Here is a 27,715-nt window from a genome sequence, read left to right as displayed (position 1 = left end):
TGTGAAACCAGCTGTCACAATGAATCAGTTTGAGGTTATAGATTAGACATTTCTCAGCTCTGCCAATAAAGGTTGCAAAGGGACTGGTGTGATTCAGAGGACCTGGCTTCAGGGCACAAGTTAGATGGTGACAAAGGCTGAGACAAGCCAGCTAAGTAGGAAAATAGGGACTCAAACTGTTCAAACCCACTTACAGGTTTACAGGAAGATTTACCTACGGTGAAACACTATACAGGCAGCCACTAAAATGTTGCCCAGCAACAGAATACCACATTAAACCTTCGCTAGATCCTGATAGATGATTTGGTGCATGTAACTCTTAAACCCCCAGACCACAGACACTAGGAGACAGAAAACTTATATAAAACCCTAGCCATGTTATACTCAGAGCAAAGAAAGTGATGGTATGAAATCCATTTAAGTATGGGGCACCTGGGTGGTACAGTTGGTTAAGTGTCCGACTCTTGGTTTTGGCTCAGGTCGTGATCTCAGGGTCGTGAGATCGAGCCCTGCATCAGGCTCCACACTCAGCATGGAGCCTGCCTGGGCTCCTCTCTCCCTTGACCTCTCTCTCCCTCTGTACACACAAGCTCTCTCTCTCAAATAAATAAATCTTTTTTATTTTTTTTAAAGATTTTATTTATTATTTGACAGAGAGAGTGAAAGAGCACAAGCAGGGGGAGCAGCAGAGGGAGAGGAAGAAGCAGGCCCCCTTCTGAGCAGGGAGCCTGATGCAGGACTCGATCCCAGGACCCTGGGATCATGACCTGAGCCGAAGGCAGATGCTTAACCATCTGAGCCACCCAGGCGCCCTAAATAAATCTTTTTTTAAAAAAAAGAAATCCATTTAAGTATGACAATAAAGCCAGTATTTTTTTCACAGTACCAAGAGTTAAGAGTCATCTTGGCCTGAGAATGGAATCTTATTAGCTGAGAACATCTCATTAAGCTCTGCAAGGAGAACTAGATTAACAGATATATCTGCCTATTAAGATTCAAGAAGAATATCTTAGCAACACCTGCCAATATGAAGACCTAATATAAATAAGGGGAGCCACTTGATGAACATTAATATGTTACCAAAAAGGCCTGAAATAAACCCACATGTTTATGGCCAAATGATTTTCAAAAAGGGTGCCAAGATAATGCAGTTGGGAAAGAATGTTTTCAACAAAAATGGGCTGAGAAAACGGTATCTGCATGCAAAAGAATGAAGTTGGACCTCTACCTCATACCATATACAAAACTTAGCTCAAAAGTAGCCAACTTAAATATAAGAGTTAAACTACAAAACCCTTAGAAAAAAATATAGGTATAAACCTTCATGACCTTGGATTAAGCAATGGTTTCTAAGATGTAAGATGATGCCATCTTACAAAGCACAAGCAACCAAAAACAAGATAAACTGGCCGTCAAAATTAAAAACTAGTGACTCAATGGACACTATAAAGAAAGTGAAAAGATGGGGCACCTGAGTTATTTAGTCGGTTAAGCATCTGCCTTCGGCTCCGGTCATGATCCCAGAGTCCTGGGATCGAGCCCCTTGTCATCGAGCTCCTTGCTCAGTGGGGAGTCTATTTCTCCCTCTCCCTCTGCCTACCACTCCCCCTGCTTGTACTCTCTCTGTGTCAGATAAATAAATAAAATCTTAAAAAAAAAAAAGTGAAAAGACAGTACTTACTAAACATATCTGATATGGGTCTAGTGTCTAGAATAAGGAACTGCTAGAACTCAATTTAAAAAAAACACACACAATTAAAAAATGGGAAAAAGATTTGAATACACTTACCCAAAGAAGATACACAAATGATCAATAAGCACATGAAAAAATACTCAACATCATTAGTCATAGGGGAAATGCAAATCAAAGCCACAGTGACCAGGGCACCTGGGTGGTTCAGTCCATTAAGGGTCTGCCTTTGGCTCAGGTCATGATCTCAGGGTCCTGGGATCGAGCCCTGCATCAGGCTCCCTGCTCGGGGGGCAGGGGATCTGCTTCTCCCCCTCCCTCTGGGCTCTCTCTCTTTCTCTCTAAGTCAATAAAATCCTTAAAACAAAACAAAAAAAACACAATGATCACTTCAGCCACTAGGATAGCTTTAATCAGTAAGACAAACGATAACAAGTGTTCGCAAGGATGTGGAGAAGTTAGAACCCCCCCGACATTGTTGGTGATGCAGTCATTTTGGAAAACAGTGTGGCAGTCCCTCAGAAGTTAAACAAAGCATTACCATATGACCTACAATTCCACTCCTAGGTATATACCCAAGAGACTATGACCACACAAAAATTTGTGCACAAATGTTTATTCCAACATTGCTCATAAGGGCCAAAAAAAGTGGAAGCAACCCAAATGTCCTTCAAATGATAAATTAATAAATAAAATGTGGTATATCCATAAAATGTGGTATATCCATAAAAAGGACCCAAATGTCCTTCAAATGATAAATGAATAAATAAAATGTAGCATAGTCCATAAACTGGAAATAAGAAATGAAGTACCAATTAATACTACATGAACGAACTTTGAAAACATTACAATAAGTGAAAGAAGCCAGACAGAAAAAGCCACACATTTAACGATTCCGTTTATACGAAACATACAAGACAGGCAAATCCACAGAGGATTAGTGGTTCCAAGGGCTGGGAGGGGAGCTAATGGGTATAGGGTTTATCTTTTCAGTACTGACGAAAATGTTCTAGAATTAGACAGTGTTGAACATTACGTAAACACAGTAAAAGCTACTGAATTGTATACTTTAAAAGGGTGAATATTATGGTGTGTGAATTTATTTCAATAAAAAAAATTTTTTTAACATCCAACATGGAAGTACAAAACCTTGGGGACATAAGATGTACGCTTTGCTATAGAGCATTCCCATATCTAGCAGGAAGATTAGCTGCTTAGCTGATCAACGCTAACCAAAAAAAAAAAAAAGGGGTGCTAAAAAGGCAGTTGACTCAGAACCAAAAGTCAGGCATGGTGACTCACCAAAGAATGGAGGGCTACTGTAAACTTTCAAGTCCACTAGAAATAACAAGGTAGAAGTGACAGGAAGGAAGCAGAACTTCAACGAAATCTGCAAAGCTCTAAAATGATGAAAACAATATAAGCTCTTTCTGAGAAAGAACACAGCAAGGAGAATGAACTCCTTTCCCTCTTGGGGCACAGAAAGAGACAGTCACTGGGCTGAAAGAGCCACAGCGCCATCTGGAAGCCAGCCACTGCCACACCCCAGGCTGCCGGGGCTGTGTGTCAGAGTGACAGAGCAGCAGGCCAGGGACCCTTCCCTGGACAAGGCGTTTCTCTACCTACAAACACCATCAGGGGATGGGGAAGGAGCTGTTGTGGATAGGGTGGGAAAGCTTTTATTAGATACACTCTCATGAAGCAAAAAACTTCTTAAAAAAAACAAAACAACAAAGAATTAAAGAGTAACTGAAGAGAAACTAAATTGAGGGAAATTTCAGAAAGTATATCAGGAAAAAGCTTCTTGGCAGCCAGAGCTGTTGCCTCCACAAGAAGAATCATCACTTGAAAATTAAAAAGTCATTGAGACAAAGAGCAAGCAATCCCAAAAGAACATAAGCTGTGTGGTCTGGGAGGTCTTTCCCAGAATACTCGCCAACACAGCCAGCTTTTTCTTTCATTTCTGGCAAGAGCAGAAGGCAAACCTAAATTAGAGGCCCAGCATTCAAACACAATGAACTGGAAGCCCGTGGCCTTGTGGCAAGCTATGTCACTTGCTCTGGGTGCACCAGCACATTCAGCAGAGACGAGCAGAAGCAGCGGCTCCCTAGGCCAGCTCTACCACAAACTGGTCCTCAGTTTGAAAATCGGGGAGTTTACATCTCAGAGGGACTATAACAATCATCTACAGAGAGGGGGCAGCTAAAGAGAACATCTAATCTGGGCCCTTTTATTTTAGAGATGAAAAATCTGCAAGCAAAACAAGTAAAATGACTTTTGCTGACAAAAAGTACTGATGGCCGAGCAAGGACTAGACATGAGGTCCCCCAGTCCTCACGTTCCACTATGCCAACACATGTAGAAACAAGTATCTGGGGAGCTGACGTGTATTAATACGGTATCTGAAGTTACCTGAGGATTAAATCTGAGATTACCTACTGATTAAATCTTTTTTCCAATTACAATCTCCATTTTTATGGGTCAGCAGAGCAGGTGTCAAAGACTAAATCACTAAGCAAGTAGAGCTTCCATGAGCTAGCTGCCTGAAATCAAACCAACACTTGTTAAATACCACCATATGCAAGGCAAGCAGAGACTTAAGAGTCCAATATTACAAAAGAACACCCAAAAAGGAAACACAAAGGAAGAAAACTCCAGAATGATAAAAACAGGATTGGCAAATGACAGCCCGCTGGCCAAATCCATCCTACCACCTGTTTTTGTACTACCCATGAGCTAAAAATGGCTTTTACGTTTTTAAATGGCTGGGGGGAAAAAATCAAAAGGGTATTATGTAACATATGAAAAGAGTATGAAATTCAAATTTCAGTGTCCATAAATAAAGTTTTATTGGAATATGGCCAAGATCATTTGTTTGTCTATGGCTGCTTTCACACTGGAAGCAGAGTTGAGTAGCTTCAACAGAGACCGTATGGCCTGCAAAGCCTAAAATATTTACTACCTGGCCCTTTACAGAGTCAGTTTGCCAACCTCTGATGTATTATGACAAGGAAGTGAGATGAAAACTAATCTTATGGTAGTCTAAATAGCAAGTGCACAGCAAAAATAAATTCTGGACTACCACTTCAAGTTATACAAACTGCTCCTTTTTGTAATCAGAGAAGGGACAGTGGTATGTAGCAGTAAGAATTTGGTTTCAGAATCAAATCAATGTCAGTGGTGACCTTTGAAAGTTAACTGGCTCTATTTGCCTTAGTTTCTTCATTTATAAATATTCATAAAATATACAAGAATACCCATGAGAGCTGTAATGAAATCTAAGTAAGAATAGCTGGCGAAAAGACCCAATAATAGCCAATATTGTTTAAGAAATGGTTCAGGGGCACCTGGGTGTCTCAGTGAGTTAAGTGTCCAACTCTTGATTTTGGCTCAGGTCATGACCACATTGGGCTCTGCACTCAGCAGGGAGTCTGCTTGGAATTCTCTCACCCTCTGCCTCTGCCCCTCCCCCTGCTCTCTAAAAAAAATAAATAAATCTTTAAAAAAGAGAAATGGCTCAAAGTGTAGTCTTCAAGTAAAGATTGTAAGAGTATGTACAATAGAAAAAAGTGGACATTTCTTCTGGGGGTAGAGTAAATACCAAAATCATGGAAAATTCGCCAACAACTGAATTCAATCAGAAAAGATTAAATAATCCATAATCTACCTTCCCTATTTATCAGCTAAGATCCCCCCGTCTAGGAAAGTAGATTTAAGTGCTTATGTCAGAATCTTTGTCCTAAGAGGTAATGGTAAAGAAGTATTGTAACTTACATCCGCACTGAACTTTATCCCTGACAAAGTATGGTGGCACTCATAGCCTCTGATGTCCATCAACTCTGAAATCCGTCTTGAGTCTGAAAACAAACTCAAGTAAAAACCATTCCAAGTACTGCGATATTCCCTCACCTGTAAATGAGGACAATACTACTCCCCCCATCCCCTCTGGGTTGTTAGGATGACGAAGTGAGATGCCTCACAGTACCAGACACCTAGCAGGTACTCAGTAAAAGTTAAGGGCATGTTGGTCTCTTTTCCCTTCCCTCCCTGACCTCCACCCCTCTTGATCCTCACAACAATGCTCTGAGGAAGCAGAGCAGGCCCGGTTATCCTCATCTTACAACGGAGGAAACCATGGCACGGTCATATGATGACAGCAGAGCTAGAACCCAGGTTTTCCTGGCACACTTTCAGTAAACCCCAAATGCTAAGTTTTTGAGAACTCTGAGTCAAAAAACTGGTGCCTGTGGGTGACAGCGGGCAAAGTAGGTGAAGAGAGTCAAAAGGTACAAACTTCTAATTAAAAAATACATGAGTCATGAAGATACCATGTACAGCATGGCAACTATATACTGCACTGCGTATCTGAAAGTTGCTAAGAGAGATCTTAAGAGATCACAAGAAAAAAAGTTCTGTAATTATGTATGGTGACAGATACTACCTAGACTTCTTGTGGTGATCATTTTACAGTATACAATATCACACTGTTATGTTGTACACCTGAAACTAATATATGTTGTATATCAATTGTACCTTAATAAAAAAAAAATTGGTAGCTTACATTAAAACGCCAAGATTGTAGCTCACTCATGCACAAATAAAGCCTCACCATGAAGGAACTGACTCAATCTCCGGGAAGCCTGTACCAGGACTGTCCCCAGGATGACTCCTCTGCAGAACCAAGTCCTCGCTACTCAATGCTCGGCTCCACTGTTGTCAAGGACACAGAGATTGAGACACAATTAGTCAGAAATAAGAGAAGAACTCAGGAAAAACTATATGGCAGGCAAATGTGAGCGCCATTTCAGAGAGATCCATTCCAGTTGTCCAAAGAAAATTTCAAAGTGAGCAACAGTCACATGTGAAGATTACCAAAAGAAGATGAAGAAAAAATTAATTGACTTTGGAACATAAAAGATTATCCCTAAAGGATTTTGACCCCTCTACTGACTGAATGGTTATGGTCAAGTACTCAGACTATATTAAAGGTAAAGAAAAATTACTGCAGTCAGCAGGGCTTTTTGTTGAAGATCTCACTGTTTAAATTTAAAATGGTCCCCAGGTGTAGTCCTGAAGTGATCTTTAAGCACAAAGAAAGATGTTGTGATGTGCCTTACAGAGAAAATGTTAGATAAATTTCATCTGGGCATGAGTTATAGTGCTTTTGGTCATAAGTTCAATGTTAATGAATCAACAATATATATTAAAATAAGGTGTCTTTCACCAGAAGCACATATGGAACAAGGTCAGATATCCATCACTTGATGAAAATGTGAGGACCAGAGGCTGGCAGGAACCTAACTCTGTTATCTCTCACAGGAGAGATGGTTCAGTATTCTCTCCAGTGTCTGCAAGTTTACAGAACAGAACTACCATGAGTAAGGACTGTAATAAATACAGAGAGATGATATGGCAATTGAGGACTCTGGATGAAGGGAACACAGAAGTTATTTGTACTACCCTTGTAATGTTTATGTAAGTCTGAAATTCTTCAAAATAAGGTTTAAAAAAATTTTAGGTGCTAAACATACTACAGGCTGTCTTAGAGCCTTATGACAATACAATCACAAAAACTGGATCTCATTGGTACTTCTGAAGCTGGTGGTTGTCTTGCTCCTCACCTCCCTCCCTCCCCTGCTCTATGCACACAACACTAAGAAAATGACTGTCAAGTTGTTATGGTGTTGCAGGGACATCTTTTGAAGTTATCCATTCACTGCTTCACATTCTTTTTCCAAATAAAATACAATGCTTTCAAATCACAGAATTCAAACCTTGTCTGAGCGCGCAGTTCAAAAAGGTGATCGCACCCAAAAAGGATCTCAGGTTTTAGGGAGAGTCCCTCTTTCTTCCTATGCTAGTTATCTGGTGGGGATTTTTAAAATTTACATGTGTGATCTAATTAGGTTTTATATTCAGAAAAGCCAGAAACTGCTTAATGTCTCAAAAGTTTTAGGAAACAACTGATGACAGTTCAGTTATGATTGAGAACATTCTTGTGTGTGTGTGTGCGTGTGTCAGAGAGAGCGAGCGAGCTCACAAGCAGGGCGAGCGGCAGGCAGAGAGAGAAGCAGGTTCCCCGCTGAGCGGAGAGCCGGATGTATCGCTCGATCCCAGGACCCTGGGATCACGATCCAAGCCGAAGGCAGACACTTAACCTATTGAGCCCCCCAGGAATCCCAACTGAACATTCTATAAGAGACAAGAGCACCATACACATTTTTGGTTTCAGTGAAGCCTTATATAATCTTGGTTATAACCTCTTTACCCCTCAGAGTGGGCCTTCTTTATTATCATAGAGGAATGGGATTATCAAAAACAATGCCTGAGTCCCCCACGCTTATCTAGAAGGGTGTTTTGGGAGATGCCAAAAGAAATTCTCTGTTAATATGCAAGACACTGGATTTTGTTTTGTTCTTAACCAAATCCTAAAATTTACTCCTCCCGGCCTTCTCTACAATGTAGGTTGTCCAGATCAAAATGGAAGGACAGTAGAGTAGAATTTTCAGTCAGCATGTGGAGGGCACAGGAGGAACAATCTCTACTGCTAATCAATTACAGCTAGAAAGCCCTAGACAGTTCTATTACTGCAGCCACCATGGCTACAGCCTGGGGGGAAAAATGACCCAATTGAGTCCCATCATCTTTCAACTGCAGCAAAAGAATAAAAAAGGCAGAAGTGAGAAGGACGCACAGAAAGCCTCTGAAAAAAATTACAGACCAACAATCACTTGAGAGGTTGTCAGAAACGCAGACACTCCAATTCCACCCAGGACCTACCGAATCAGAATCTGCATTACAATAAGATCCTTGAGTGACGGGTATGCACAATAAAGTTATTAATTCCCAGTCTCTTTATCCCACCCTAACTGCCTGGCTCAGAAACATGTTCTCTGGCAAATTCACTTAAACGGTTTCCTCAAAGAGGCCAAACCCCAGACTGGGTCAGATGGCCTTGCTATATGTGCTGACTACGCTGTACTTTTTCCCACGGAATACATCACAACACTAAATAGAAGAGCTGTTTAGTACTGGTTTTCCTCTCAAAGCTACAAGATCTATGAGGACAAGGATCAGGTCTACCCTAGTCATCCTCATAGCCCCAGAGCCCAGAACAAGACCAGAGACAAAGGCAGTATGAAGGATTTTTTTAATAAATGAGTGGCCCTACTGTGTCTAAAGCACAGTGCCAGACTCTGGAGAGAGGGGCCAAGAACAATTAAGACATGGTCCTTGTCCTTAAACAGCTCCTAGCTCAGTGGATTTTTGCTGAAGCTGACAAGAGCCAGGATCTCAAGAGCATGTGCCACACTCACAGCTGTTTTCCTATTTCTCTGCCAAGTGGCAACAGGTAGCCCAAAGGCCTGCCACCCACCCCCTCGGCACGACCCACAGGCAAGCGTCCTCCTCCCTTCATCCAGGATTCTCCACTCCCAGAGCTCAGTACCTGGTCCGGCCTGCTCTGCCCTCTCTAACGCAGCCTCAACTATCTTCAGCATCGGTCCATTCTCCCCTAGGAAGTTTGTCTTATTTCTGAGAACATTTTCTTCAGCCCCCTTCCCTCAGCAGTCCTCTTATTAGGAGATGTTGAATTTCCCTTGCTACCTCCTTCAAGAACGTCTTAGCTAACTCATTTCTAACCACTCAACTGATTATTTCCTGTAAGCTGTCAAGTCTACTCTATTCAACAGAAACCACTCAAATCTATATCCCAGACCACACGGGAGAGCCTCCCAATTAAGTGTTCAATATTCAATTGTCTTCCCACTTCCCTCAGTCACTTCCTATATCCCCCAAAGGGACACTAGCAAATGTGATAATTTTTTCTATGATTATATTCTCCATAATTCTTACATTTATTCTTATTTAACAGACAAGAATGTCTTGCTAGGTTTATACCCCAAAGCCTGTATCCCAATACTAAGGTAACAAAAATACATTTGAATGCCTTAACTGGAAGCAACAAAAGTAATGCTACTTCCTTTTTATCTTCAGAGAAATGTAAGTGGGTAGGCAAAGAACACACTGTGACAGAGAGGCAAGTGCTCAGGGAGGGCACAAGCAAGCTTGGGCTACCATTGAGCCAGCACACAGCGGTCTCTGACAGGCTCATAATCCACCATTCCCCAACCAGACCCCAGGTGGAGTCCAATGCAGCCACTAGAAACATCCAACTGTAGGCTCTAGGGCTCTTCTAAGCGCTGTACATGCACAAAGTACTACAGATGTGTTCCTGTGCCAGCCACGAGCAGGGTTCACAATTCTAAGGGCTGTGCATTCTGAATGTTTTCCACATCCCAACCTGTAATAGTGATTAACCAAATCATGATGAACTGGAACCCTAGTCCAAAGATTTGGTTGGGGACTACCAGAAATTTTAAAGCACTGAAAGCACTTTAAAAAGTCACTGATTTGTACCTTTTCTTAAACACTTCAAAATACACACTTCTAGAGTATCTGGCCTCAGCCTGTCTTCCGGGTTTCAAATAACTGATGCAGCTGTTCTGTTCACATACATTTCATCTACATGCCCACTGTTTCAGGACTACTTCATGTGGTCATATGAGAGGAGGCTTGAAGAGCAGATGCCTCTTAAACTTCTGTGTCCACCCTGCAGGTAGAGGATGAAGCTCCCCAAACACAAAGACTTCTTCTTTCTTCTCTTAAGGAAACCCCCAAAAAAGTTTCTGATGACAAAAAAGGCCATCCCACCATCCCTCTTCCCTGCAGGAACTGATGGGGGTGAAGCAGGGGTTGCTGAGGCAGACTAGAGAAGCCTGGGACTGCATTCCGGGAGCTACTCAGTTATTGGGTCAGTCCAGTCCCCACCCCTGACTTGGACTCTTTCCGCCTCAGCACCCTCAATGCTCAGAGGAAGGAGGGAAGTGCCCCCTCGCTTCCTGATCCAGGGAGGCAGCAGCCAGAGGGCAGCTATTACCCGACTAGCCCGCATGGCTGTAGCCGCCATCTCGGACTTCTCAGAGCACTGCGGGCATAGTGGCCCAGAGTACAACAGGTCACATCACAGTCCAATAATTAGGAGGGGAAGGAGGGCTGATACCAGATACAGCTAAATGAAAGCACACCAGAGACCCTGAAAGACCTGAGAGAAATGAAGATTATTGCCTTTGGTTTGCTGCCATAAAGTCCTATGCATTTTTTCTTAGAACTTACAGCAAAAGGGATGCTAGCTTATAGAGCATAATACTCAGTACTATTCAGAGTGAATCAACTCTAAAGAATATCTAACATATTTATTTTGGTTTATATGCAGGCCTGACTGTAGAACTTAAGGATGTAATTCAATTTCTAAGCTACCCACGAAAAGCATTAATTTTCCCACTTTATTTTCCAGATTTGTTTGGAAACTCTTCCTATTTGAAATGTTAATGCTCAATTTTAGATGTCAAAATAAAGTACGAATCACAAATCTACCATAAACATTTCAGAGTCCTTTATTGCTAAATTAATGTACCATCCCAGGATTCTTCTTACCATTAAAATCCTAGGAAAACTATCATGGGGGAATAAAAATTGAAGTCTCCAATCATCTAACACAGCTGGAGAACACAAGACAAGTGGTCATCCTTCCCCACTACCTGGTGGTGCCCCAGTCTCGCTCCTCCATCCTCCACCACAAAGCACAGATTTGCATACCTCCTCAAGAAGCTAAAGAGAAGGCTATCTGGCCTATCTGGAATTCCCCTGTGTTATCTTAACTGCAGGTACTGCCCAGAAGAGATTGCTCCTCCATTTTATTAAAAACGCCCCCTCCAGGGGCGCCTGGGTGGCTCAGCCTGTTAAGCGTCTGCCTTCAGCCCAGGTCGTCGTCCCGGGGTCCTGGGATTGAGCCCTGCATCAGGCTCCCTTATCAGTGGGGAGTCTGCTTCTCCCTCCCTCTGCTCTTCCCCCCCCCGCCACCCCCCGCCGTGTGCTCCCTCTCTCTCAAATAAAATCTCAAAAAATAAATAAAATAAAAACATCCATAATATTCTGCACAGCCTATGCTAACCAAAAAGTCCAGCTCTGATTCCCCTCTCCTTTGCGGGGGGGTGCGCAGAGGGAGTGCACTCTCTAATGAATGACATAATAAATACATTTCTTTAAAATAAAGCATAGAATTCAATCCAAGTTTATGGACAGCTCAGACTCACAGGGCATCTTTACTCTTTGCACCGTGCCATCAACCACTTTCAAAAACCAATGTTCTAAGTTCTTCAGATAATCTAAGTCCCGAGCTTCTTATTCTCCCTACACTGGCTTTTAGCTTCTGTTGATAATCAAAGAAACACATTTTCTTTGACACAAGAGTGAGAGAGGTACTTTCATTAAGAGCACTGATAACGGGAACACTTAAGAGTTAAATGGAAACCAAGCGTTCCCTACACTGCCTCACTATGTAACGGAGAGCTAGTCCTCCAGAGCTGGAATCACGATGACTAACACTGGGGCAGGGCAGGCTTACCCAGGAGCTGGGCCTGTGCCCCACAGAGAGCCTGCAGGAGGTCTCAAGAGATTCTAAAGCTCTCACAAGAGAAGAGTTTAACAAGATAACTCGGCACTGAAGTAACAGAGGCAGCCTCCTGGCCTCTGGGCTGTGAAAGGGCTCACCTGCCAAGAGTAATAACATAAGCAATTACTGCACAAAGAATAACAGATCTCAGCAGGATTCCAGGACCCAGGCACTCCAGAGTCTCCCTTCCGCACAGAGGGAAGAAGGAAAGCAAAGTAGGGAAAGAATGCACCACTTTTCATGAAGACCTGGGAGAGTACTGTTAGGTAAGCAGATCAATTACACTTGGCATGATAACGCACTGTTTTGGGTTGCTGCCAAAAATTAAAATGCCCCTGGTATTAAAGGCTATAAAACAATGATTTTCCCTTTCCTGGAACAGAATTCATGAAGTTTAAAGTTCACTAACCTCCCATTCCAAAGACTGGAAACAAAAACTTAGAAACCTCACCTCTTGTTCCTTTCTCCACTACAAACTTCCAGCAACGCTTAGTCACTTTAGGCAAGTTGCCTTAACCCTGCACATTGCATCCACGTTGCTCACAGCTGCTTCCAAGACTACCTGGTATTTCCACCTGTACTTACCCATTTCTCCTTTTAGCTCATCTATTTTCTTTCTCTGCCTCTGTCAAGACCTGTCACTTTCACCACCTCCCCAGAAAAGATTTTTAAAACAAACGGATCTGAAAATCTCACATCTGATTTTCCAACCCATCCATTCTCCAAGAAAACCATCAGTATTTAAATTCACAAGTTTCCCTTTCCATCACAAAACAAAGCTACCTGCTTCTATTTAATAGCAACATTTTAATGAGACTGACAACTAAAATTTCGTCAGCCCAAAGCTTTACCCAGAACCAAGCACATAGCCTAGGGTCTCAAGCCTAGGCCGCCTTCTGTCCATTAAAGGCTTTCTTAGCCATGAGACCCTCCTTTTAGGCCATCCCAGTTGCTAGATTTACAGAAACATTTCCCTTCGGTTTATATTGGTCTCTGTAAACTTTGTCACCCCACTCTCTCCCAGATTTGACTGTTTGTACCAAGTAAACAACCATTTTATCCCTGGAATCAGGACAGTTTGAAGTGAAAAGGGGTGTTACTGATAATTATGCCAAGACAACAGGTGAGAACTGAGTCTGGCTCCAGATTCAGCATGGAGTCGGCTTGAGATTCTCCCCCTCTCCCTCTGCCCCTCCCCCTCCACTCAAACGCACTCTCTCTAAAATAAATAATTTTTTTTTAAGATTTTATTTATTTGACAGAGAGAGACACAGCGAGAGAGGGAACACAACCAGGTGGAGTGGGAGAGAGAGAGAAGCAGGCTCCCCGCTGAGCAGGGAGCCAGATGCAGGGCTTGATCCCAGGACTCCGTGATCATGACCGGAGCCGAAGGCAGACGCTTAACCACTGAGACACCCAGGAGCCCGAAAATAAATAAAAAATTTTTTTAAGATTTATTTATTTATTTGAGAGAGCGAGAATGAGAGAGAGAGAGTACATGAGAGGTGGGGAGGGTCAGAGGGAGAAGCAGGCTCCTCGCTGAGCAGGGAGCCCGATGCGGGACTCGATCCCGGGACTCCGGGATCACGAACGGAGCCGAAGGCAGTCGCTTAACCAACTGAGCCACCCAGGCGCCCAATAAATAAAATTTAAAAAAAAAATGTTTTAGGGGCGCCTGGGTGGCTCAGTCAGTTAAATGTCTGCCTTTGGCTCAGGTCATGATCCCGGAGTCTTGGGACTGAGCCCCGCATCGGGCTCCCTGCTCAGGGGAGAGTCTGCTTTTCTACCTCTCCCCTCGCTCTCGCTCAAATAAATAGTCTTTAAAAAAATGTTTTACATTGTAGTGAAAAAATTGTTCTAAATATATCACCATATCAACTTCCAAGTTTTGATGTGGATTTGGGCAGGGGTGGAGTTGACGCAAGCAGTGATAAGGGTACTGGAGGAGGGGGAGGAAATGCAGGATGGTCCTATACCAGAGGCTAGAAGGTTGCTGGGAGGATGCGGGCAGGGAACCAAAGGGAGTTAGAACTTTTCTCACTTGAGTTCCTCCTAACTAGTCACCCCTGTGACACTGAACAACAGCTAGTACTGACACACACACAACTGAAGTCTTCCACACATGACCTCAACTTGTTTAATCTTTCCTAGTATTTCAATAGCTAATATCTCTGAAGTTCAGAGGAGTTACACATTTGCCAGGTGTACACATTTCTGCTGTGCCAGGGGTTCCCAGACTTTTAAATTTCATAGACAAGTAAGATTCCCCTGCCCCCCTCCCCAAATTAGGGACTAACCGGTTATCTAGTTTTTACTTTTGCCAAGGATATTAAAACGACTGTCATCACATTATTTATACAATAAAGGATATTTTAGCAAAAGAAAAAGTATTAACAACATTATCTCAAAACTAAAGCCAGTCCTTTAAGTCAAACAACTTTAACATCACAAGACCTGCCAGGTGTCTTTCTTTATTCCTCTCATTTTGCTCAACCAGTTTCGTTTTCATTCCCATCTGACTTGAGGATTGATACAGAAACTGCTGGACTAAGACCAGCTAATGGTTACTGAATGCCACATGCGCTGGACACTGTGCTAAACATTTTCCACACATTCTCATTTAATCAGCCACAACCCTATTAGGAGAGTGCTGTTATTACACCCATTTACAGGCAAAACTAGAACTTGAAGGGGTAAAATTACCTGCCCATGGTTATATGGCTAGTAGTCAGTGAAGCTAATGACCTGAACCACAGACGCTCGAGAAATCAGTTCAGTTCTGCCTCAAGACACAAGTTATGTCTGTTTCCCAATGTGTGGGCTTGTTTAAAAACAGACCAAAAAAAAAACTGCTTTAAGGGATAAATGAACCCTGTATATATCAGCATTTAATATCTACACATGCATAAGAACTGTCCCCGTTCCAAGTCTCCTTCAATGATTCCTATTAAATGAAGAAGAAAGTTCCAGTTTGGTGGCAGGAAGCCTTTGGCACATCTTCATCACTTGTTAAACTTTCTTCAGAGCCCTCCACAAGACACAAGACCTAGCTAGAATTTAATAACATTTTTTTCATTGTGCATCTTTTAAGATACTTTCTAATTATGGCAGATAACACAGGTTTTTTCCATTTCCAACAGTAAAATTAACTTTGCTTTATTTTTTTTAGGATTTTATTTATTTATTTGAGAGAAAGAGAGAGAGAGAAAAGCAGATTCCCCACTATGCAAGAAGCCCGATGGGGGGGCTCAATCTCAGGACCCGGAAATCATGACGTGAGCCATAAGGCAGACGCTTAACCAACTGAGCCACCCAGAATATCCAAATTAAGTTTGCTTTAAAAATAATATTTCAGGGGTTCCTAGTCATGATGATTTTTTTAAAAGTTGCAGGACACATATATTATGACCCCATTTTTATTTCTTAAAGAAAAGAAGGAGGATGTATATTTCTGCATGAAAAGTTTGGAAACACATTTCCTTAGGGGAATGAGAATGAATGTTAGAAAACTGAGGGATAAGGCCAGAGAGAGAGAGATTTTTGTATTTAATTTTACATACTTCTATGCTATTTGAAATCTTACGAGCAGGTATTAAGTCCAAAACTTAAATACTGGTAATTATTAAATTATCAACACTGGCTGGCATTCACCTGAACTTTTTGAAGGAATTCAGGGATGAACTAGAAAGCCGTTGGTCAATATGAGGAAAAGCCACCAAGGGAACTACAGATGTGACCTTTAATCATAAGGTCTTTGAAGACTTGAGAATTTTAAGAAAATTTTATTTCCATATTAGACAAACTAGTGGAATAAAAAGTAAAGACGAAGACCATCAAAGAGGTCATTCGGGGTTTTACTGATATGGTTAAGAATGGGGCTTATAAACAAGAAAACAGGAGAGAAACAAACCAAAAGGCCCAAGTGTATGGCTCCCAAGGATTACGAAAGTAGAAAGTGAGCAGCACAGAATCTTCATGTTTGTAGATGACACTAAAGACTTCCATAGTAATAATGTGCCAAGTTATTGGCGCCAAATTATAGGAAGATCTTGGGAATCTATGCAAATAGAAGGAAAAGTGGCAGATGAGTGTTAAAATGAGCATATGGCCTAAATCAGGCATGTAAAACAACAACTACTCAGCTATCAGTTATGACCCAAGAATAGGATCTCAGATCACTGTAAATGGACCCCTGAGGACGTCAGCCCAATACTGAGCTACAGATTAAAAGCAGTGCAGGGCGCCTGGGTGGCTCAGATGGTTAAGCGTCTGCCTTCAGCTCAGGTCATGATCCCAGGGTCCTGGGATGGAGTCCCGCATTGGGCTCCCTGCTCCTTGGGAGCCTGCTTCTCCCTCTGCCTCTCTCTCTCTCTGTCTCTCATTAATAAATAAAATCTTTAAAAAATAAATAAATAAATAAGTAAATAAGTAAATAAAAAGCAGTGCAAAGTGTCCTGGAAGCCATCAAGACAAGCACTAAAAAGAAAGAGACTAGTACCCTCCCCTCATAAAATTCTGATGCACCCACCCAACACTCCTTTTGTCATTTGTGTCCTGCCCCTTCAACTACATACAGAAAAGGAGTTAAACAAGATCAGTGGGTCTCAAATGCCAGTCCCTGAATTGATCCAAAAATGACTCTTTTAGAAATCACCTAGGAGAGGCTTTTTAAAAAATACAGATTCCCAGGCCACACTCACTGAGATTCTAATTCAGTGCCTCTGAAAGGCCTTCCAGGTGGTCCTGAAGCAACGATCTGGGCTGTTTCTCTCTAAATCTACTCCCACAAAGGATTTAAGAAAGCTTACAATAAAAAATAAACTCAAAAGAAACCATGTGAGGAACTACCAAGAATAGATTATGATGGTTCCTATACTTGCACATTAAATGAAGTGGAAAAGAGTTGCAAAAGACAATTAGGATGACCTAAAGGAAGAAGCTCCAGCCTTGAAGTGTGAAAAGCAGAGCTCAAAACCCTACCAAGCTCCCCCAGATTCCTTCAAGTAAGAGCAGGACCAGAGTAAATGCTCCCCATGAGCTACAGGTTCCCGGAGTGCCCTCCTCATCCCCACCCTTCCCAAGTCAAGACCTGCTGCCCCAGGAGAATGTCAGGATGTCCTGAGGCAGAGCTGAGATGGTAAATAAAACCCACTGCTGGCATGTTCTTCTGGGTCCCAAACGAGCATCCACTAGTCTATCCTGATACCACTGCTGAGGCCAGAAACCCCCTGGCTCATTTCTATCTACCACCTCTAATCCACTCCGCTACTCAGTCATTTAGTGTAATTCAAATTCTAACTCCCTCATCTTCTACACTACAAAAACCACATTTCATATTTCATCTACTGTCGCAAAAAAAAAAAAAAAAAAAAAAACAAGCAATGGCAACAGAAAACATGTTTCATTGCAGGATAAGCAGCAATTCAAAGTGAAGCCTACCATACGGTAGATTTCTCAGTTTTGATTCATCATGCCTAAATGAGATGCAATATAAGGTTTCTTATACAATCACAGTCTTTTGGGACTGTTAGAAGTTTAGAGACTGAGCTTACCACTTCATTTAAGAAAGAGTCTGAGAGGTGAAATATCTTACCCCACATCACCCATGTGGAGAATAGCACCATCTGGGCTAGAACTGTATCCCCTGAATCCTAGGTCAATCAATCTCTCTTCTCTGCCAGGCTGCTTCCCAAAGACAATGTTAATAAATTAGGTTTATTAACTTTAGGCACAGATTCTCCCATCTTTTCAATTCCTCCTCTTACACAGGAGGTTGATGTTATAAGACCATCCCAAGAAGACTTCCCATATAGAATCTAAAGCACCTCAAAATGTGTTAAGGCATAAAGGGAGGAGATGGTGCCTTAAATCACTCATCATAAGCATATAAAGAGAAAATGTGTCAAGCCCAGTTTATATCATACATCTCAAAAATGACATCCGAAAATGTCACCTAATTTTCATTAGATTTTTACCTGTAAGTTGTTTTACTTCCTAATTTTAAAAAAATGCCAACTGAACATTAGAGCTAAGTGAGAAAAACATTAGTTTATCATATTGAGTCTCACTGAAATTAAGTGAAATCCCACAACACTCCATCTGCATCAAATGTTCACAACCTGTGATTCTGCATCAATTTCTACTGTAAAAACAAAAAGCATATGTCAGTCTCCCAAGAGAGGAATTAGCAACAGAAACTGGGTATCTCTCCATTTCCCAACAAGACAAAGGGGAAAAACTACATAAGCCCCTAAGAGTTGAACCCCTTTACTTCATGCCCTGTCCCGGAAACGGCAAAGAATTTCCTACAATATTTAGCTATGTTATTTCTTGAAGAAATGAAATAAAATAAATCCAAAGACCAGATTCCAAAGGATATCTACTGCACCCCCTGCTAGAACCACACCTGTCAGCTGGACAGCTAGTCCACGCTGGTGAGTACACAACAGGACTTAGAACCTTCACTCATTTCCCAAATGTCACACTCCAAGTAAACTGAGGCACAGACTCCACCAAATCATCTGCCCACTTATTACCAGCACTGATCACTATCCAGGCTCAGGAGTCTCCCCTCATGTTAATAAGCCACACTATGCATGAGCTAGTTCCTTCCTGACCATTAGTTTGAGCTCTGGAGCATGCTACTTTGCTTTTCACCATCACTGTCACTAAAGCTTACTAGGTTAAAAGTGTTGCCAGAAGCCAGAGCAGCAGAACATTCAACGTAGTAATAAAATGCTAACAGAAGTATAAACAGTGACAAATTCTACATGCTCTTTGACTCTCATTGAGCCTGCTCCTGGCATTTATCTTTTCAGTTAAGTACCCTCCACTGAAAGGTGGTGACCTTAAGAATACACAGGACTGGCTAACAGGAAGTCAAAAAACCTTAGCCTTGGCCCTGTACGAAACATGTATATGACCAAGAGCAAGTATTTTTTTATCAGTTTCTCACTGTTTACATTGAGTTAATGTCAGCTATCTATCTCACCAGTGTACCAGGACAGCAACCACCTCTACTGCCTTTCTGCCTTCTATCACCCTAAAACACAGATTAATAGTTCAGGTTAAATCCATACCATTTATGTGGAACACTGACCTTGAAGGAATTAAAGAGCTACTATAAAAACACTGAAGATAAACATGAGCGGGGACCCTACAGCTTTTGCACTTGCTGTTCCCTTTACCAAGAACACACTTCCCCTATGGCTGGTTGTTAGCTGTCCATCAGATTTCAGCACAAATGCTGAGAAAAGCGTTTCCTAAACACCGTATCTATGGGAGCCACTCCTTCCATTGCTCCCAACCACTCTGTCCCATTCCCCAGAAATCATTATCTTATAATATCATGCTTATTTCTTGTTTACTTTTTTATTGTCTGTCTCCTCCATAAACCATAAGGGCAGGAATCTGATCTACTTTTTACCACTGTTTCTCCAATATCCACATAAAGATTGACACAGCAGATGATCAATAAAGTTTATTCAAGAAAGAAAGGAAGTATGATTGCTCACCACTCTGTATCATTAGTACATGGCAGCAGCCAGCTGGATGCTTTCTTTTCATGCAGAAAAAAAAAATGACAGAAAACATTTAAGATACAGTAGAAACTTAGTGGAAACTTAGTGCTCCTTTACTTACAATCTTGACTGAAAGCTACCATGCTCACCTGCTGAGAAGTGGGCAATTTTAAGACTACAGGGAAAAGCCTTCCATCCTATTTTACCTAGTTCTTTGCAAATGGCTCTACTAAAATACTGTTATTCAGCTACCTTGTCCCTGAGTAGTAGAATAAGAGTATTTTAAGTAGGTTAGGAAAGATGTTTTTTTCTTTCAGTCTGCATGAGCTAAGTGCACGTAGGAAGGAGCAGATCAATGAACTACTACTCTTTGTCCCCACTACACTCTGGAAAGACACATACTTCTTAGTTCAGAAACCTAAGAAACAGTTAGCTATAATAATCTAAATTACAGGTAGCATTTCCTACAAGCTGCACACTGGAGAAATTTCCACTAAGCTACTCACTAGGAAGTCTATATCCCACTTCAGAACAACCTGGCAGCACAATTCCTGCTGAAGGAGGAAACTGTGGCCATCTCCTCCTTTTGATGCCCCACTGCCTTAGTCACCCAGTGAGAATCATGGTTCTCAGCCTAAAACCAAAGACGACTGGCAGAGGGATTCCTTTCTCCTTTAGGCAATTAAGAGGGGCGGGGTGAAATAAACGGAGATTTCGCATTATCCTCCCTTTGGCCTTTCACACCATAAGCAGGGTAAGATATGCTGCTTCCATAGCTGCTTCTGATAAGCACAAAAGATTCAAAAACTGTGGCAGACTAATTCGGCTGTCCTGAAAGCAACCCAGGTGGCTCCTGCTTGAAAAGACACACAAACACACCGAGTTAGAATGGGAAAGTCAGAGTGAAAAGACATAGAAAAGGGCTCTATCCCCAAAACAGAAAGTAAATCAGGTGGGTAAGACTGGAGAAAACAGCCATCTCTAAGTGCTGCTAAGTGGAGTGACCAAATTTTATACTAAATACCCCAAGACTTCTCCCAATCTCATCTATCTTTCATGTGCTGATAATACTCTGTTGCAGTTAAAGAAGTCTAGCAAATTATTAAAAAAAAAAAAAAAAAATCCAGAGTTAGAATCCTTCAGGGTTTTGAGAAAATAGTATCTGATTTGACAGGACATTTACTTTTCCAGGTTATATTTTGTCTGCCCACACACTTGCCAGTCTCATCCCAACTCAGGAAATATAAATCCACCTTCAGTTTTTCCATCATCCTCACTGCCTTTTCAGTAACAGAACAGCTCCAAAATGCTTATGTCAACTTACTGCCCACTTCCTCCTTAAACACATTCCAGAACCAACTCTGTTTCTGTCTCTTTGCTCCCACACTCAAAAGCAGACAAGCCACTACCTTCACCATCATTTTTTAAAACTGGTCAAATGGAAAGATTTTTTACAACTTGATTTCTGAGTACTTTCTTCTTTAACCTTAAAAAAAAAAAAAGTAACACAGAACTTACTAGGATTAGAAGGCAGAGACCAGAAGAAACTTGTACCTTCCATGGCTCTATAATCTGATTTTTGCCCCCCAAAAAAGAGGAAAGACTATTCAGCAAAGCTCATCCCTATACCGTTTCAGACCTGCAGCTCAGCCTGAGTCCAGACAAATATGGAGGGCTCCCTTGAAAAGTATACCTCTGGTTAGTCAGTATTCCAGGCTCTACCCCTCTCCCAAAAGGCAGTAACTATGTTCCAATTCTCCAAACTATTTCCTTCTCACTATCCTTTCACAGAGCTCCATTTTCCTTTGTAGAGTTCTTACAAAGCAGTTCCTAGTACCACTGGAAATGATCTCTCTCCAGGAAAATACAACTTTGCGTAGCAGAAGGGCTTCACACAGAGCAATTTGCCAGTGGTCGATTTTTCATTCCAGACAAGGCTTCTACTCCTGGCACAAATCTGCCTGTCGCCCTGCAGTTCACCTCGCTTCCCTCCCCTAACCCCTACCTGCAACTCACCCACCCATCCCTGCAGTTTGGTCACAAAAAAGAATAGACTACTCAATAGCTGAATTTTCTTTTTTTTTCTTCTTTTAAGATTTTATTATTTGAGAGAGTGAGAGAGAGAGAGAGAGCACAAGCTGGGGGAGAGGCAGAGGGAGAGAGAGAGGCAGGCTCCCCGCCGAGCAGTGAGCCAATCCCAGGACCCCAGGATCATGACCTGAGCCAAAGGGAGATGCTTAACCAACTAGGCCACCCAGGAGCCCCACCAAGGGCTGAATTTTAAAAGCTTCCTCCCAGATTCAAATGTGTCTTCCACACCACACTCCTATGCACATAATGACCATAAGCACTAAATGAAGTCACTCACCACAATAACAGCTCGAGGATAAGACAAGGAGTAACATCTAATCTTTCCTCAACTTGATCACAGTCAGCTTCACTTTCCTGCAATTTTGTGGTCATGCATCACTGGTCCCACCCTCCACATTATAAAAGCATGCCCTGGAGGCAGAAGCAGCATAGCATGATGTCGAACAGCACTTGCTATGGCAGCCAGTCCTGGGTTCAAGTCCCAGTTCTGCCTCTTATTGCCAGTAAAAGTGCCTGTCCTGGGGTGAACTATTCTTTCTAAACCTCAGATTACACATCTGTAGACTGTAACCAACAATGCTATCTACTTGTTAGGTGTTATAAATGAAATAATACAAACAAAATGCTCAGCACAAGACATGACCCTTAATAAATGATTGTTGATATTCAGTATCCATGGGGGTAAACTGTGGGCATGGTCACCTCATAGAATCCAGGTCACCTTCCTTAGAGAAGGAAAAAATTCAGAAAGATCCACTCAATGCTGCCAATTCCACCACCACACCACTAAGCAATGCTGTGTTCTTATGGTGACGGGGAAGATTAGTGCAAATGAAAAAGCTAATCTAAGAGGAGCTACTCATGGGACAGATCAAGATTCGAAGAGGCAAAAATATGTGGACCTTGGAAATTCCCTTCTCATTCAGCTTCTAATAAATTCTGACTTTCCATTTACCCATAAAGGAGAAAAGCAATACCGAAAACCCTGGGAATCGCAGCTGGTGGCAGAATTTTATCTAAGAAATGAATACATGAGAATAAGGCTGGAGAAAAAAAAATCTCAAAAATTTACACACACACACAAACTAAAGAACATTTTAACCCTGACAGATAATGAGCCAAGAAAACAGAATGTTTTTTAAACTTTCTGGCAACCGCAAAAAACTGTGGAACTTTGAGAGAAAATGTCATAAAGGGCATTTGCTGTTCCAGAAGGAAGTCAGTACTGAAGTCTGAAATGTCTGAAAGTCCATTAGTCTGCAGTCATCACAACTGGAAAATCTGTTAACAACCAAGAAACGTCAAGTTCCAAGATGTGGGAGGGCTGGGGGGAGAACAGAGGTGACAAGTGATAAAGAGAATTTATACTACAAAATTATCATGGAGCCGGAGAGTTAATTTTTTAAAAATTAGTCTTGCAGGGTTTTATATTCAAAATTCAAGAATGTAGGGAGTGAAGGGATATAAAATCAGGCAGAATCTAGCGTTAGGGCCGTGGACTGGGAATCCGAACACTTGGGCCCCGGTCCTGGCTCCGATCCAAGCCACCATGTGATGACCTTAGGCAAGTCACTGCCCTCTTCGAACCACTCTCCTTAAGTATAAGGGGTGAGGGAACAATAACGATCGCTAAAATTCCTACTGGCCTAGCATTTAAGGATCAAAAGGAGAGGGAGAACAAATACTAAGAGCTTTCGGGACTACACACTTGACAGAAGAGGTGGAGAGAAAAAGACGGAATACGAGGGCCAAAAAGCGAGAAAACTTGGGAGTAAGTGAGCGTCAGTGGAAACTGAAAAGCTTCAAGATGGCCAAATGCTCTTAGTTTCAGGGAAGAGCGGATGTCAGGATCTCGAAAAGCTGCACACTGCTCAGCAGATGTCAAAATGGACAGAAGAACCGGGCGATGGGAGGGCAGATATCAACTTATTACCCCCGTTAATCAATCAAGTAACCGATCTGTCCAGGTAAACAGCAGATCTGAGTGCCGCGCGACCACGGAAATCACCGTGACCCTTGACGGCCAGGGTGTCCGGAAAGCAAAGTACTAAGGGGATTCCGTGTCGGGTTCCGTCTAGGAAGGAAATTCCGAGAATGGGTGAAAAGGAAAGGAACAGAGGAAAAGGGATCTGGGAGACCATGCAGACTCGCGGAAGGGGAAGAGAAGCCGGCGCCAAAACCCGCCCGGAGGCGGGCGGTGGGGTCAGTGTCCCGGGCCCCGCTCTCACCATCTTGACGATGCCCCGCTGCACGGTGGGGACCGCGGGTCCCCCGGAGGTGCCGCCGCTCTGCGCGGAGGAGGCCATGTGTAGAGATGGAACGGCAGCAAGTAAGGCAGTGGGCCGGCTTGGAGGTGTCAATGTGGGTGTCGGTGTTAGTGGGAGGCCGCCGCGGCAGAGAACTGGCAAGCGACGGGTTTCGGGCAATGGACGGCACGGACTCGCCGGGCGCTCACAAGAGCAGCAGCGGGACTGGGAGCGAAAGAGGAGACGCGCTCTCCGCCGCCGCCGCCACACGTTCTACTCGCCGCGCAAGCGTGCCAGAGCGCCACCGCCCTCCGGCCAATTAGCGCCCAGAGCCCGCCGGACCTCAAACCAATAGGCACCCTGTTCGCGGAGCCCCGCCTTTTAGTCCCTGAACGCGAGGCAAGCTCCAGGAAGCGCTGAAAGAGCTGATTTGCGGTGACGGGCTAAGTATGGGGCGGGACTTCCGGGGCAGCCGTAGTAGGTAGTGTCGGGAGGTGTAGTGGGAAGGAAAGGACACGTCAGCATCTGGCCGCGGGGCGCGGGGGGCCATGGGAGCCGGGGGGTGGGGCCAGCCTCACCCTCCGGCCTGGCCCCGCCTATTGCGCCCCGCCCCGCGGGCCACCGGGGAGCCCACGTGGACTTCCCGCGTTCCTGGACTGCGCCCCCGGATTGGGGAGTGCGGACTGGGGAATCCGGAGCCATGAAGGCGAAGACTTGATAGGGTCTCGTACGGGCTGCACGCCTAATTCCGACATTTTACCTCAGCTAAAAATGTGGGGAGAACCTGGAAAAGTCTGAGCATCGTGAAATCTACGGATGTTGGCGCTGACAGGCAGCGCGGCCTGGCGCCTTCCCTGTATTCGGGAGTGTGTCTCTTTCGTGTTTGTGTCGCCGGTATCTCGCACTTGTAAGGGTCTCGATTAATGTTCGTTGGTGGGAGAAATAAATGTCTCTTAGGGGGTGATGTGCCATGTGCACGCGCGAGAATGACCCTCGTTTTCGGACTCTTCCTAGTTTCGCTAGTGAAGTTAGGGAAAGCCTTGGTACAAACTCTCCCTGGGCCTGGAGGAGAGAATCCCTAGTAGACCTCTTGCGATGAGCCACGCCGCCCCCAACCGCCTCATCCCATCCCTTTACCTGGCCCTGGTCTCTTTTGAATAAAGAGATTGAGGGAGGGGTACAGAGCGAGGGCATACAAATGTTTAAATGAATGTTTAGAGACAACTAATATTTGTCCTGTGCCCACTATGTGGAGCCAAGGACCTTTCCTTTAAGCCACTTAATCTTCAAATGTGGCTCTACACTGAGGACACCACTTCCCCTGTAGCTCTTTTGAGAAGAGGTTGTCTATGCTTCCACATTTCACATATCCCAGGGTCAAGTTTTGGGGGTCAGCATCTTCCTAGATCCTTAGTGCTGCCCCTTGCATCCCATTAATTTGCCAACCTCTTAAAAAAAACAACTTTGGGAAGGGTCATTCCATCTGATTTATACCACTATCTCATTAAATTTGTTGTCTTCTCTGCCTCAACTGCCACCTTGTCATTGGTTGAAATCAACACCTGGTGCATACTTCTCCACCCAGTGATCCTGAATGACTTAAACATTTATGAACCTGACTTGTCCAATACCCTGGCGTCTCAGCTCCTTGACCTCATCTTCAAGGAACTTGACCTCTGTGCCAATTTAGCCACCCTCTTCGGTAAGGATGAAGTATGGCAGCTGTTCCATGGCTGAAATTGTGAACCCCAGACCCCCCATTCTCTGATCATAACTACTGCCCTCTCTCCCTTCTCACTCAGTTACTTCTCTTATACCTTGTGTTAGTTATCTATTGCTGCATAACAATTAACCCCAAAATTTAAGTATTAAGCAATGAGCATTTATTATCTCACCATTTTTGTCAGGAATCTGCATAGCTTAGCTGAGTGCCTTTACCTCACGGTCTCTCACAAGGCTGCCATCAAGGCGTCAGTGGCAGCTGTGGTGTGAAGGTCTGTTATCTGACGGGGAGGATCTGCTTCCAAGCTCACTCATGTCATCATTGGCAGGATTCAGTTCCCCAAGAGCTTTGGACTGAAGGCCTCAGTTCCTTGCTGATGGGTCTCTGCATGGGGCAACTCACATGGTAGATGGTTTCTATCAGAGCAGGCAAATGAGAGAGCAAGAGAGGACAAGCAAACCAGTCTTTCTGAACCTAATCTCAGAAGTAACATCCCATCACTTTGGCCATATGCTATTATTCATTAGAAAAGTCTCTAGGTTGGGCCCACCCTCAAGGGGAGAGGACTGCACAAGGGCACAAACACCAGGAGGCAGGATCACCTGTAATCATCTTAGAGGCTGCCAATCACACACTGTTCTTTAGCTTTACATAGAATTCAAAGTCCCTGAATCTATAATCAATTCCCTTCTGCTTTCTCCTGAATCCTTGGTTAGACTCTGTCATTTTTGCCCCCTCCTCTCAATATCCTCATCTCTAATCCCTGTTTTCTTCCATCGGGCCTACCTGTCAAAATTCCAATTCTAGATCTCTCTGCCTTCTCCAAACCTACCACTTAGCTAGAGAAAACACTCCTCAGCTGTGCAGGTTGGTGCCACGGTGAATTCATGGGCCCTCACACATTGCCTGGAGTTCTGTTTCCTCAGCCACTTTGGCCAGTAGGTGTGGTTGTTGTTTAATTAACTGTATTTTTTTAGAGCAGTTTTAGACTCAAAGCAATAGTCCCTGCCCATGCACATGCATAGCCTCCCCCATTATCAACACCCTTCACCAGAGTAGTGTACTTTCTACAGTTGATGAACCTACGTTGACACATAATCATCACCCAAAGTCCATAATTTACATTAGGGTTCACTCTTGATGTTGTACATTCTGGGTTTGGACAAATGTATAATGACATGTACCCACCATTATGGTATCATACAGAGTAGTTTCACGGCCCTAAAAATCCGTGACTCTGTGGGGAGAGGGAGGATGCAAAAATATATATATATATTAAAAATAAAGTAAAATAAAAATCAGGCTATTTTAAACCTCTTTTCCTTTTAACTCCAATTCCACTGGCTCCCACACTCTCAAATAGTGGTAGGCCTTCTACTTGGGAGAGATAATAAAAGCCATCAAGAACGCCGTTCATTTCCTACCACCAAATCTGAAAACTTAACTTCCTTCTCATTCCTTGTCTTCTCCCTTGTTACAAAGAAAAACCATCTTCCTACCTCTTAGGCTAACCCCTCAATCTATGTTCTGGATCTACCCCCTCCACCTTGTCAAGGACTCTGTTTGTTTTTTGTTCTTTTTTTTAAATTTAAGTAATCTCCACACCCAATGCGGGCCTCGAACTCACAACCCCAGGATCAAGAGTCGCAAGCTCCACTGACTGAGCCAGCCAGGTGCCCCAAGGACTCTATTCATAGATAATTCCCTCTCCTGTTTTTATAGCTTCTTGGTTTATCCTGGATTCTTCTTATTAGCATTTAAATATTCTCAAATTTCTTGCATAGTGAAGATAAATAAATCTTTCCTTTATTCCACCTCCCTCTTCTGGTAACTCTCCTCCTCCCCTCACAGGCAAACACTCTTGGTGAAATTTTTTATGTTTGTTGCCTCCCACATCCTCACCCTGCAATCAGTCATCAGCACACTGCACTC

General features: G+C 43.2%; 1 protein-coding gene across 1 annotated transcript in view; it reads right to left on the bottom strand.

Annotated features, from left to right (window-relative positions):
- SND1 (staphylococcal nuclease and tudor domain containing 1) overlaps window positions 1-24,357 on the bottom strand; it is a 410,452-nt gene extending 386,095 nt beyond the window's left edge. The window contains exon 1 of the mRNA XM_027574982.1: window positions 24,043-24,357. Within this exon, the coding sequence (XP_027430783.1) occupies window positions 24,043-24,120 (78 nt within the window). The 5' untranslated portion in view covers window positions 24,121-24,357. The remainder of the gene's footprint in view (window positions 1-24,042) is intronic.
- Window positions 24,358-27,715: the final 3,358 nt, after the last annotated feature.

The sequence above is a fragment of the Zalophus californianus genome, chromosome 12 (assembly GCF_009762305.2).
Source record: "Zalophus californianus isolate mZalCal1 chromosome 12, mZalCal1.pri.v2, whole genome shotgun sequence".
Lineage (NCBI taxonomy): Eukaryota > Metazoa > Chordata > Mammalia > Carnivora > Otariidae > Zalophus > Zalophus californianus.
This window is presented reverse-complemented; position numbering and strand designations above follow the sequence as displayed.